Source organism: Stigmatopora argus, chromosome 12 (assembly GCF_051989625.1).
Source record: "Stigmatopora argus isolate UIUO_Sarg chromosome 12, RoL_Sarg_1.0, whole genome shotgun sequence".
In the NCBI taxonomy this organism is placed as follows: Eukaryota; Metazoa; Chordata; class Actinopteri; order Syngnathiformes; family Syngnathidae; genus Stigmatopora; species Stigmatopora argus.
Genome location: NC_135398.1, coordinates 17,017,236 through 17,029,380, shown reverse-complemented (window position 1 = coordinate 17,029,380; position 12,145 = coordinate 17,017,236). Strand labels below are relative to the sequence as shown.

The following is a 12,145-nucleotide window of genomic DNA, read 5'->3' as shown; positions in this document are numbered from 1 at the left end:
CTATTCACTACTGTGTTTTAACGAGGTGCACTGAGCAAAAAAACAACAACAAAGAAATACACGTCTATGTGAGACACTTGACCCACTGACAACCTAGTGAACATTTTAATGCAGTGTGAAAGCACATCCGAGTTTATCCGTAGCTTTGCAAGAATGCCGTGACACTTAACCAACTGAAGCAAGATTTCTTAGAAAATTCCTGTCCATAAAACCAATGTTTTCCTGAATATGGTTAATCATTAACTGAGGTTTTTGTCAAGAGTATGATTTTTGTTTTAAACACCACTGTCTCTTCTGCTCAACAGGTGGCGCTATTTCTAACATGTACAGTGTAATGATTGCACGTTACAAATATTTTCCCGAGGTCAAGACCAAGGGCATGTCTGCTGCTCCTCGCCTGGTTCTTTTCACATCCGAACATGTATGTTGTATTTAAAGAACAGATGTGAAATGTGGACCTTAATTTGCCCACTACTCCTTGGGAGAATTGCTTGATTTAGAAGGAAAAAGCACCATTCAACTTGATGATTTATTGAGCCATTGAGCCAATAAAATCCTACTTGTTTAGCTGATGTGTTGTTCCTGCAGAGCCACTACTCGATAAAGAAGGCTGGTGCTGCACTTGGATTTGGCACTGAGAATGTGATTCTGCTAAGCACAGATGACAGGTAATTCAAACATTTTGAAAACAAATACAATAAACAACCGCATATCCACTCTTTAACAACACAAGGTCTTTAAATGTGCTATGAAACAACAAATTACTTTAAAATTATAACAGAACATATTCAGGACTCAAATCCATGCGCCAAAAAGTGACAGAAAAGGCCTAATAAAAAAATTTGAGACAATATAGTCTTACTTCCTTGGATGTCTTGGAACTGCCCACTACAAAAAGCTTGTAACAGAAGATTTTGTCACAAATCAAATCAAAATCAAAATCAAATCAAGAGCCTTTATTGTCATCATACACAGCTGCGTATAACGAAATTGGTAGTGCTACTCCACAAAGTGCGTTTTTCCAGTAAAACAAAAAAAACATAAATAGTAATATAAAAGTATAAAAAGTCACATCCCGGCTAGGTAAATTCTAAAATATTGCACAATCTAAGATATTGCACATTGTTATTGCACAGAATTGTGTGTCGTGCTAACGCAAGTTCAGTCCTGATGGCTGTGGGGGGAAAAACTGTCCTTAAGTCTATTTGTCCGTGCTTTGTGAGACCTGTAGCGTCTGCCAGAGGGCAGCAGCTGGAACAGGTTGTGACCAGGGTGGTATTGGTCCCTGACAATGTTTCTGGCTCTGCTGAGGTAGCGAGGGCTGGGAATGTCATCCAGTGAGGGCAGAGAGCAGCCGGTGATCTTCTGGACACTGTTGATCACTCTCTGCATGGCCTTTCTGTCTGCTGCCGTGCTTCCAGCGTACCACACTGTAATGCAGTATGCCAGGATGCTCTCCACAGTGGCTATATAGAAGGTTACCAGAAGCTTAGTGTCCAAGTTGATTGCGGCGTGCACGGATGCAGCGGCTCTATGCTCTCTAGTTTAATCTGTTCCAGCTGCTGGCCTCTGGCAGACGCTATAGGTCCCACAAAGTACGGACAAATAGGCTTAAGTACAGTTTTTTTCCCACATCCATTAGGACTCTAAACTTGTGGTAACACGACACACAATCCTTTTTGCGTAATAACTTCGGGGTGAGGTAATATGAATAGACGTTGGGCGGTGATCTGCCTCCTACTGGCTGACTGAAGATAAGTGAGAGACAGTGAGAGGTAAGTGATCTGCTCGGAGGGTACTCGGATGATTTGCCTAAAGACGTTTCGCCGACAGACGTTTGACAGACGGACAGGTCGCCGGATAGACGTTCCGCCGAACGGAGGTTTCGCCGAATGAACGTTCGGCCGAATGGAGGTTTCACCGAATGAACGTTCGGCCGAACGGACGTTTCGCCAAATGAACGTTCAGCCGAACGGAGGTTTTGCCGAAACGGGATTCGTCATACGCAGTTTCTGGGTATGATGACACTTAGGCTTTTTGTCGAGTCAATGATGATGACAAAGCCTATGTCCGATTATTAAAATGTTCCTCCTGAGTACCCTCAGGAAATGGAGTCGTTTCTGGGCCTTCTTCACCACTGCCGTGGTGTTGGTAGACCAGGAGATCTTGTCCGTGACGTGGACCCCCAGGAATTTGAAGGACTGGACCCTGTCTACGCATACTTCATTTATGAGGAGTGGGGCCAGATCTGTGCAGCGTTTGCGAAAGTCCAGGAATATTTCTTTAGTTTTCGTGGTGTTTAGTGTTTAGTCACAACCAGTCTATTAGTATTAGTTCTGGGCCTTCTTCACCACTGCCGAGGTGTTTTTAGACCAAGAGCGCTTGTCCGTGACGTGGACCCCAGGAATTTGAAGGACTGGACCCTGTCTACGCATACTCCATTTATGAGGAGTGGGGCCAGATCTGTGCTGCGTTTGCGAAAGTCCAGGATTATTTCTTTAGTTTTCGTGGTGTTAAGTGTTTAGTCACAAGCAGTCATTAGCATTTTATCCATAGAGTTTCTATTGTCTGGTTTCAGTGCGATCGTTCTGTCATCCTGCCAACATGTTCTAGCTTAAGCAGCACAAGAAATGTAGAAATGATCATCTATTTTCTGGTTTTGGTTAACACCCAGACTTGCTGGAAAAAGGCAGTTCTCTGATGCATTGTGTCATCTCATTTTCTGAACCGCTTTTATTAGGGTCGTGGGGGGTGCTGGAACCTATCCCAGCTGCCAGAGGCAGTGGACACCCTGAATCGGTGGCCAGCCGATCGCAGGGCACAAGGAGACGGACAACCATGGAGACTCACACCCATACCTAGGGGCAATTTAGAGTGTCCAATCAGCCTACCATGCATGTTTTTGGAATGTGGGAGGAACCCGGAGTACCCGGAGGAAACACACGCAGGAGAACATGCAAACTCCACACAGATGGACATGACCTGGATTTGAACCCAGGACCCCAGAGATATGAGGCCGATGCCTATACACACACACACACACATATATATATATATATATATATATATATATATATATATATATATCAGTGGCGGGCCGTCCGGGCCTTCAAGGACTTCTCTGCTGGCCTAAGAAATATCTGAATCATATTATATTTTGTCCATCAATACTTATTATTCCAAATGGTCTGTTAGCTTCCTTTCATTGCTTTTCCCCCTGGTTGCACTGCTTCCAGATGTGTGTTTTCATATTGAAGCATTTAACCAATCACATTTCAGCCATTATTTGTTGTCAGATCAGATCTGCCTCAAAGACTTCACCATCAGTTCTTGCGGGCTCTGCTGCATTAAACTAGACTGTTGCTTTTAACCAATCAGATTTCGAGTTGGCAACCCCACAATGATTTTTCATAGGCGTTAGCATTTTGCTGGCTGGGACATGTCATTGCTTTCACAAACTATGATTGGCTAGTAGGCGGGCCAAAGCAGTACCCAGGCAGCCGAGATCGCAAACTCCACCCACTATGGCCGACAGAAGCAGAAGCAAAAACAAATTGATTCTGTTTGCTCACAAAGCTATTTTTCAGAAAAAATGGACATCATTAAAAAAGGGCGGTCAACTCCGAAGCTAGCAAGCCTGTTACAGCCGGGAAAATGGTGTGTGGGGCACTTTCAGCGCGCTAACTTAGCTCCACAAGCAAATAGTATATTGTTGTGTTGATTTAATGATATTTTCAAAACGGACTATGCCGGAAATATAACAGGACAGGCTCGACTTTCATCATTAGCTTCGATGGCGATAGGAAAGAAGGAAGAAAGAAAGGAGGATGGATATTGTGTAAAAAGGATTTTTGGTGAGTAAAATTACAAATATGGCTATATTCCTAAATATTATTTCAATTGTGGGCCAAGTTCTGATATCTGAAAAGCTCCAGTGTTTGTATTTAAGCTCCAGTGTTTGTATTTAATCACAAAATGCTGCTAGGAAGTGGATTTTACCCCAGTTTAATTTTTGGCGTTTCACCATTGACGTCCATCGCTGTCTTTTCCCGGGAAAAATCACCCCCTGGCCTGGTTGTAATGTCTCAAAAGCTCCAGTATTTGTATTCAATCAATAAATGATGCTAGGAAGTGGATTTTACCTAATATTAGTGCATTTTTTGTCATTTCACGTATGGACGTATCAACGTTCATCGCTGTCTTTTTATTAGGGAAATGATACTCCGGGCCCGGTTCTGATGTCTAAAAAGCTCCACTATTTGTATTTAATCAATAAATGCTGTTTTCGGCTGGATTTTACCCCATTTTCGGGCAATGTTTGCCGTGCGCCATTGCCATTCATCGCTGTCTTTTCCCGGGAAAATCACCCCCTGGCCTGGTTTTAATGTCTGAAAAGCTCCAGTATTTGTATTTAATCATGAAATGCTGCTAGGAAGTGGATTTTACCCCATTTTTGTGCATTAATTTATTGATTATTTTTTATGTGTCGCAGCTGTAGCTGCAGTAGAGGTTTTATAGCCATAAAATAGTTTTTGAGGGTTGGATTGATACGTTGAAGGCGCTACCAGAAAATGCACTGCCCGCCACTGATATATATACATATATATATGTATATATGTATATATGCATATATATATATATATATATATATATATATATATATATATATATGTATATATATATATATATATATATATATGTATATATGTATATATGTATATATGCATATATATATATATATGTATGTATATATATATATGTATATATGTATATATATATATATTTCATTAACAACCTTATTTATTTATATATTTATTCATGTACAGTGGCACCTGCGAGAAAGACAGGTGGCCATGACATGAGAGGCTGTTTATCATTGTAGCGCACTGTCTTTTTTGCCGCATCTCTTTCGTGTATAACAGATATCTACGAGCACTGAACGGTTTCTAAACACGAGTTTCTTCTACACATGGACCAGAAAACGCACAACGCGCATGCGCGGGCAAAAAGAGGGCTTTCTGGGTAATGAAGTATACTTGTGCACACAACACTGATTGCCAATGGCACTCTTTTTCAGAATAAAACTTCATTACCCACAATTAATATGTGGGTAGGCTGAGCTCCATTTTTTCAGTGTTTTTCCTTCCTTAGCCTGTTAGCTCCCGCAATCGCTCATTCAAGACTACTTCTCGTTGGCAAGTGGTCGTGCGTTATCCTATCGTGAGGACATTTGTGTGCATCATTTTCGGAATATTTTGAAGGGAATACAACAGCAAACAGGCCATCGATAGCGAACGAGAGGGTGGAGGCGTGGCAAACAGCTAACCCGGCCAGGAGAAGGTATAAAAATGTAAAACAAAATTAGAATTCAGTTTTGTGTAAAGTTACATTAAACGTATGTTTGAGTGTGTCTGTATACAATGGTACCTCGACATACTGTTGGAATAATGATTCAAACCTTTTAAATCATTATTAGTAATATTTAATTAAAAAAGGAAAAACATCTTTCAACAAACTCTGCTTACAACTTGCAAGGAGATGCAATGTGGCGTCGTCTTAGCCCCCAGTGCATTCTGAATTGCAGTAACTGAATCATTGTATTTAATCGCGACACTCGAAAAACATGGTTATGTAATCAGTACAATAACACCCTCGCTGGTTAGAAAAACAACAGTGTGAGGAATGCTTTCAAGGTAAACAAAGCAAAGCCGTATTTTCAAACAATAATGCGATTATCGCCATCTTCTGCTGGAGTCCCGTCAAAACAGTCCCGTTGTGTTCTGCCGAAAAGCGTGTGTGAAAACAATGTGTCCTCGAGCTGTGGGGCCTTGAGGAGACGATGTGGAGGAAAAGTGTCCGTGGTTCATGAATTGGTTTATAGCCTTATTACTTATTGAAAAATGCTTACAACACATATAGAATATTCCATAATAATTCTAACATTCCCTCCTTTTACTATATGTTTGTTATTCATTTTATGACAAATTCAAAATGAGAGGGATATCACCGTTGGCTGTTTTAATTTTACCCGCTTAGGCTCTACTCGTTCGGCAGGTCTGAAAAGCAGAACATAAGATCATTTTCGTCCAATCCATCCTCGTAATTACCATGCTCCTGGAATTCACTGTTAGTGTCAGCACTTCAGTAGGAGATATAATTCATGCAATTTGGAATTTGTAGGGGCAATCGCAGTGGTTATAAGTCGGCTCATCAAAGATCTTAAGCAGGGAATAATACAACACCCACATAATGTCAAAATCGTAGCAAAAAGGGCTACCACAAATTAGGCCAAATCATTATTAGTGAGGCCACAAATCTGTCAGCGGACATTATTCTACTCCAGGATGCTTTTTCATCTTGCGGTTTAGGGTCTGCAGGCCATCGTTGGCCCTGGTGTGGGACCCAGTGGGGGGCGTGTTGTTGAGTGCAACATTTTCAAACGTTGCATACGCCCCCTGCTCCTTCAAGAAGCATTTCAACCGCTGCACGATCCTGGAACGCCGTCAGACTAGTGGCTGCCAGTTGTTCCTTTATCGCCACAAATCCCTGTTCAGTATAATTTCCAAGTTTTTGGACATTGTAATGCAGGTAATTTATCCAATCAACATTTTTGTTTGGAGTAATTAAAAGAAAAATATACTCCCAACCTGCTGCGATCTGATTAGCCAACTTATACTCATCCTCGTGGATGCCAATCGCATCAATGTATCACCCTCTCTCCATGCGACGCCGTCGCGAGGGGCCCGCCATCATACCGGATTTCTGTGCAGCCAATTGTATCTCCTCTACTGTAGATGGAAAAACAGACACTGGTAATAGCAGTGAGACCAAGGCACAAAGTCCTGCTGTCATTTTGACAGGAGTCGTATAATTTGTTTTGACCCCACCACCACCATAGGTCAGAACGTGGAATCAGGGGTGTAGTCTGTTTTAGGACGTGGGCACACCACGTCACATTTATCGCTCCCAGTGCCGGTCCGTGCCCTGTGAGGACTAAGCAGGTAAAATGATTAAACGCGACATGTGTTGAAAAGTTAGGCTTGTCCTTTGCTGCCGTTGTAACTGGGTAGACATTATTCCATTTCATACATTTTGGGCTTACATCTTTTGTCAATATCAATGAGCCTTTATGCTAAACAGAACTTGTAGTATGAGACCTTTATATAACACTAAAAATTTTGCATTATCTCCTTTACACAATCAGGGGTAATTTGCGCGGGTACTACTCTTAAGAGAGGTCGGCCCCCCATACATGTTATACAGGTTTGATACAGGTTTGATACAGGTTTGATTTATAATAGCTGCATTTTCCATCAACAATAACCAATTATTTCTTACCGCCTCCCGTTTGGGAACTCCCCGTTGCAGAAATGAATTCTCTGGTCATCTCAGATTTTAATTTTACTATGGCGGATCCGGGTGTTTCCATCTCCGACGACCTTCTTACCCATGGACTTAGGAAAAACGTCAGACAAAGATTCACAAGTTAATTTGTCAGTCTGAATTATGATTTGTAATGCCCCACCGTATGGGTTAATTTTATCGAAGGCCTGATGGGTTTTTTTTTTTTTTCACACGCGTGTGTCACCCAAGCTTGCCAATCTAGACCAGTTTCTGCAACAAGGTTTCCCCAATCTGTTTTAGGACTGTTATGTACCACACATATTCTATAAAATCCATGTGTATCCTTTGAAATGGATATGTAGCTTTTGTAGCTTGACATAAGGGGGAATCGCCCGTGTTTTTGCCATATATCTGCATATAGATTGAATATATAACCTCCCCCTTTTTTGAGGCATGAAATTTACCATGACTCAAAATGGCAGCCCTCCCAGATAAGTCTTTTGTTTTTGTTTAGTCCCCCAGGTTCCCAAAATTTTCCCATTGCAGAAATCAAAAATTTCATTTGGCGAAATTCTTTTCTTTTTTGTTTCTGTCCTACTCTGCCACCGCCGTCCTTGAAAGGCTTATCAGCGATTTCAGAAATATTCCACCTTGATATTAGAATATTGATATATCTTGGTGGCTAGTCAATTGAAACACAAAAGACAGACACTCATCCACGCTCGCACTCATAATCAAGGAATTTGCTTTGAGTGCTCCCCCAATCATCCACAATTTTGGTTTGTTGGAGTACAACTGGAGTACCCAGAGAAAACCTACGAATTCTTGAGGACACCAGGAATACTCCACACTCGGGAAGGTCTGGATCCACTCCGCATTAGTAGATCCTCGAACCGCAAAATTGATGCCTGAAGAAACTAGATAATTAATGTATTAGATCCACATGCCACATATCTAAAAATAGAAATTTGTTCAATAACGGAAAAGTTGTGACACATTGAAACACACACACACCCCCTTTTTGTATTTTAACCGTTCATCACTTGTTTCACACCATGGAAGGCCCTACCTGAATTTAGATTTTTTTGTTTGTTTGTAGATATTCCCCTTTATCTAAGCTTGTTATTGCCCATCGTTATCACCGTAACATTCAGTTGTATTAACCCCATAATTGCAATGCAGTAAGTTTTGGCTAAACTCTGAATGTGTATGCCTCTAAAGCAATAGACAGTAATAACGTCCCAATAGTCATCAATATGACCTATCAAAGCATACGCCCCCTTCAGGTCAAACAAGGAAAGTCTTTTGTGCACCTAAAGACGCTCCATGTTTCTTCTAGGGAAACTATGCCTATCCTTAACCAATTATCTTATCTACCCCAGCCAGGTTCAATTTACCTAACAATTTGGACGAATGCCATGAAATTTCTCATTTCCGCATTGTTAATTTCATGTCTGATTTCTTTAACAACCAAATAACCCTTAATACCTAAGACATAAATTGCAAATCACCCCATACTATGTTTACTTAAAATAAGAGCCATTTCTTATAGCTCCCTGTTACCACAAGAAAAATCTACAATAATTAAATTAGTGAAATCCACCTTTTACTAGGCATTTCCTAATTACAATTTTCAATGCTTAATAAAGGACCCACAAATTGTAACCAATATGCCATAATATTGTAAAAAAATCCATTCATTTTTCTTTAACCAGCCAATCTCCTATATTAAAGTAAAAAGAAACCAATAATAACAGTATTATTCCCAATTCCAAAGCTTTTACCAAATCAATCTTTGCCAAACAGATTTTCTATCACCTCGAAAGACATTTCTGATTAAATCCCAAAAATAAATGCGAAGATAATCGCGGAACTCTGCATCCCTTGCAGACCATGTTTTGTTCTTATTCTGAAATGTTTAAACGGAAGCGCGCCCTTACCCGCTGACTGTGACCTTCACGCTCGCTGCAGAAGCAGCTTATCAATGTTGACATTCCTAAGTGCTCTCTTTTTATTTCTGCCCAATGCTTCCCCTCTTGTGCCTCCTGTGAGCAATTATTTTTTAGAGAAGACTAAATTAATAAACTAAATTAATTACTCTCCCGATATCCAACTATATCATCATATCATCGTAGTTTGCCAAGCCCCATACTCACAATATGCTGCAAGCACAACTATATCATAGCAAAACCCATTTCTGCCCTCAAGTTTGCTTCAGCACCCCCAAGGCCAATTATTGTAATATTCAGCCGCATCAAAACAGAGCGCTCCCCCCGCAATCATTATTCGGCAAGTTTAGAGTCTGACCAAAACGCAGTTTTGGCAACCCCGCTAAACATTTAATTTGCTGTTTTGTATTTCTGTTAACCAAAATATTCCCGCTAGCAGACGGGGACGACACCAGGATAAGCCACAATAAGCCATTTCATTCTTTGAAATAACCATTTTAATTGCCATTTTACAACTTTCAGCATCACACAAAAAAATCCAATTGAATTCATTCCCAAAGAATGTGATCTCTGGTTTAAAATTAGCTCAACATCCTCATGTTCAAAATCCTCATGTTCAAAATCCTCATTCAAATCATTTTGAGCAGGCCTGCCTTGTTTTTAGAGACATTTTTGTCCAGGCAATCACGCGATATATGTAATATATATAAGTATAATTTGAATGAGCATGCAACACATTTGAATGAGCATGCAACACATTTTTCAGCTGCTCCTGATAAATGCTGCCCACCGCGTGGTCTTCAGCGAGGCCGCTGTTGGCCTTAAAACAAGCCGTCATCCTGATTTGATATTCTGCAAAAGGCTCACCATCCCTCTGCTTAGCTCTGCTGATCACGGTATAATTAACTTTTGTTTTAAACTTCCCCGTAACCCGATCAATCAGTTCATGCACTCACAAATTCAAATTACCACCGTCATGACACAACGGGCCACCATCAGCTTTTGGATTCGAACATCCAAATTTAGTAGGAGCCTGCTCCTTGCAAATTAGTATTAGCAACTTCGATCATGGGATATTGTTCAATAAACACATCACTCATTGGCGGCGCCCCAGGCTGGGGAGATAGCGTTTTCTCCCCATGTCCCCCACGGGCCCTCCCGACCTGGTCATATTTGTCGGAGGGGGCCCTCCTTTTTAACAACAACATATTTCTTCCCCACCGGGCAAGTCTCCCCGTCCTCTTTTCTGTGGAATAACACAGCCTCTGTGTTTCCAGTCCCAACGTTATCAACTGATTTAACCCATGTATCATAAACCAATAATAGGTATCATTATATCCCTCCTGCTCCATTTTGTTAAGATTTCCCCCATGCTTAGCACGTATTTTATCCTGCAGTATCAATATCTTATGCATATTAAGCTGGCCAGCAAATCCATATTTATTTATCCATAAGTTTAGGTGTTTAACCCTTGTAGCGCTTTGATTTTCAACAAATTTCCAATCTTTACACGGCAGACGCATCTTTGGATCGTCGTCAATAGCCGCTTTTACATTTGCGCTGCCCATTTTTAGAAGGGAGCGCGCTCGCACTTAGTTATCAGTTAGCAAATTCTTTTTCCGCGGAACGACACACGTAACACACGCAACACAAATGTATACCCTAGCCTGATATACTGTCAGAGTTATATTTGTACCTATCCGGACCGCGGTACAGGACACCCTGAACTGCCCCAAGTTTTATAGACTCATGCTCTGTCTCGTTACCTGGCATCGACTAGTATACCCAGGGTTTTAAAATCGCTAATCCCCAGGACGCGAGCCTTACTTCTCAAAATAAGGCCTTCGCGTGTGATGCCCTTCGCGCACTCGGAACCCGTCAACAATATGCAGCCATCACACGCGGACTCGGCAGAAATGTCGAAAGATGCTTACCAAGAGGATAGTCGTCAACCGATTAGAAAACAGGCGCTGCTGAGAAATAGTCCAGCCTGGAAAAGGGATTCTCGCCGTGCACGGTCACTCCAGATATTAAACCGCAGCGTCTGGATTCCCCATCGGTTTGTTGACCCCGGCTACTCGAAGGACCAAATGTTGGAATAATGATTCAAACCTTTTAAATCATTATTAGTAATATTTAATTAAAAAAGGAAAAACATCTTTCAACAAACTCTGCTTACAACTTGCAAGGAGATGCAATGTGGCGTCGTCTTAGCCCCCAGTGCATTCTGAATTGCAGTAACTGAATCATTGTATTTAATCGCGACACTCGAAAAACATGGTTATGTAATCAGTACAATAACACCCTCGCTGGTTAGAAAAACAACAGTGTGAGGAATGCTTTCAAGGTAAACAAAGCAAAGCCGTATTTTCAAACAATAATGCGATTATCGCCATCTTCTGCTGGAGTCCCGTCAAAACAGTCCCGTTGTGTTCTGCCGAAAAGCGTGTGTGAAAACAATGTGTCCTCGAGCTGTGGGGCCTTGAGGAGACGATGTGGAGGAAAAGTGTCCGTGGTTCATGAATTGGTTTATAGCCTTATTACTTATTGAAAAATGCTTACAACACATATAGAATATTCCATAATAATTCTAACACATACGATTGTAATCCGTTCCGAGACTGAGATCGTATGTCGAGCTTTTTGTAACTCGATCGAACATTTCCCATTGAAATTAATTGAAAACAAATTAATTTGTTCCAACCCTCTGAAAAAACACCAAAAACAGGATATTGGATTGGAAAAAATGTTTTATTTCTTCTAATTCGCCATATATTGACAAAGTAATAAATAACGAGTGGTTTAATAGAAATCAAATGCGTTTAATAGAGGTAAAATTAGACGCATTTCGC

At 41.0% G+C, this 12,145-nt stretch overlaps 1 protein-coding gene across 5 annotated transcripts in view; it reads left to right on the top strand.

The window, feature by feature from the left end:
* LOC144086233 (glutamate decarboxylase 1-like) overlaps window positions 1-12,145 on the top strand; it is a 62,567-nt gene that overhangs the window by 36,474 nt on the left and 13,948 nt on the right. For 3 of the 5 annotated variants that reach the window (XR_013304381.1, XM_077616100.1, XM_077616099.1), the window contains 2 exons: window positions 306-421; window positions 589-668. Coding sequence is in view for 3 of the 5 variants with exons in the window: in XM_077616100.1 (XP_077472226.1) it covers window positions 306-421; window positions 589-668 (196 nt within the window). In the remaining 2 variants the exon portion in view is untranslated. Of the gene's footprint in view, window positions 1-305; window positions 422-588; window positions 669-5,177; window positions 5,341-12,145 lie in introns of those variants that run through there. The other 2 variants (XM_077616101.1, XM_077616103.1) reach the window with 2 other exon arrangements.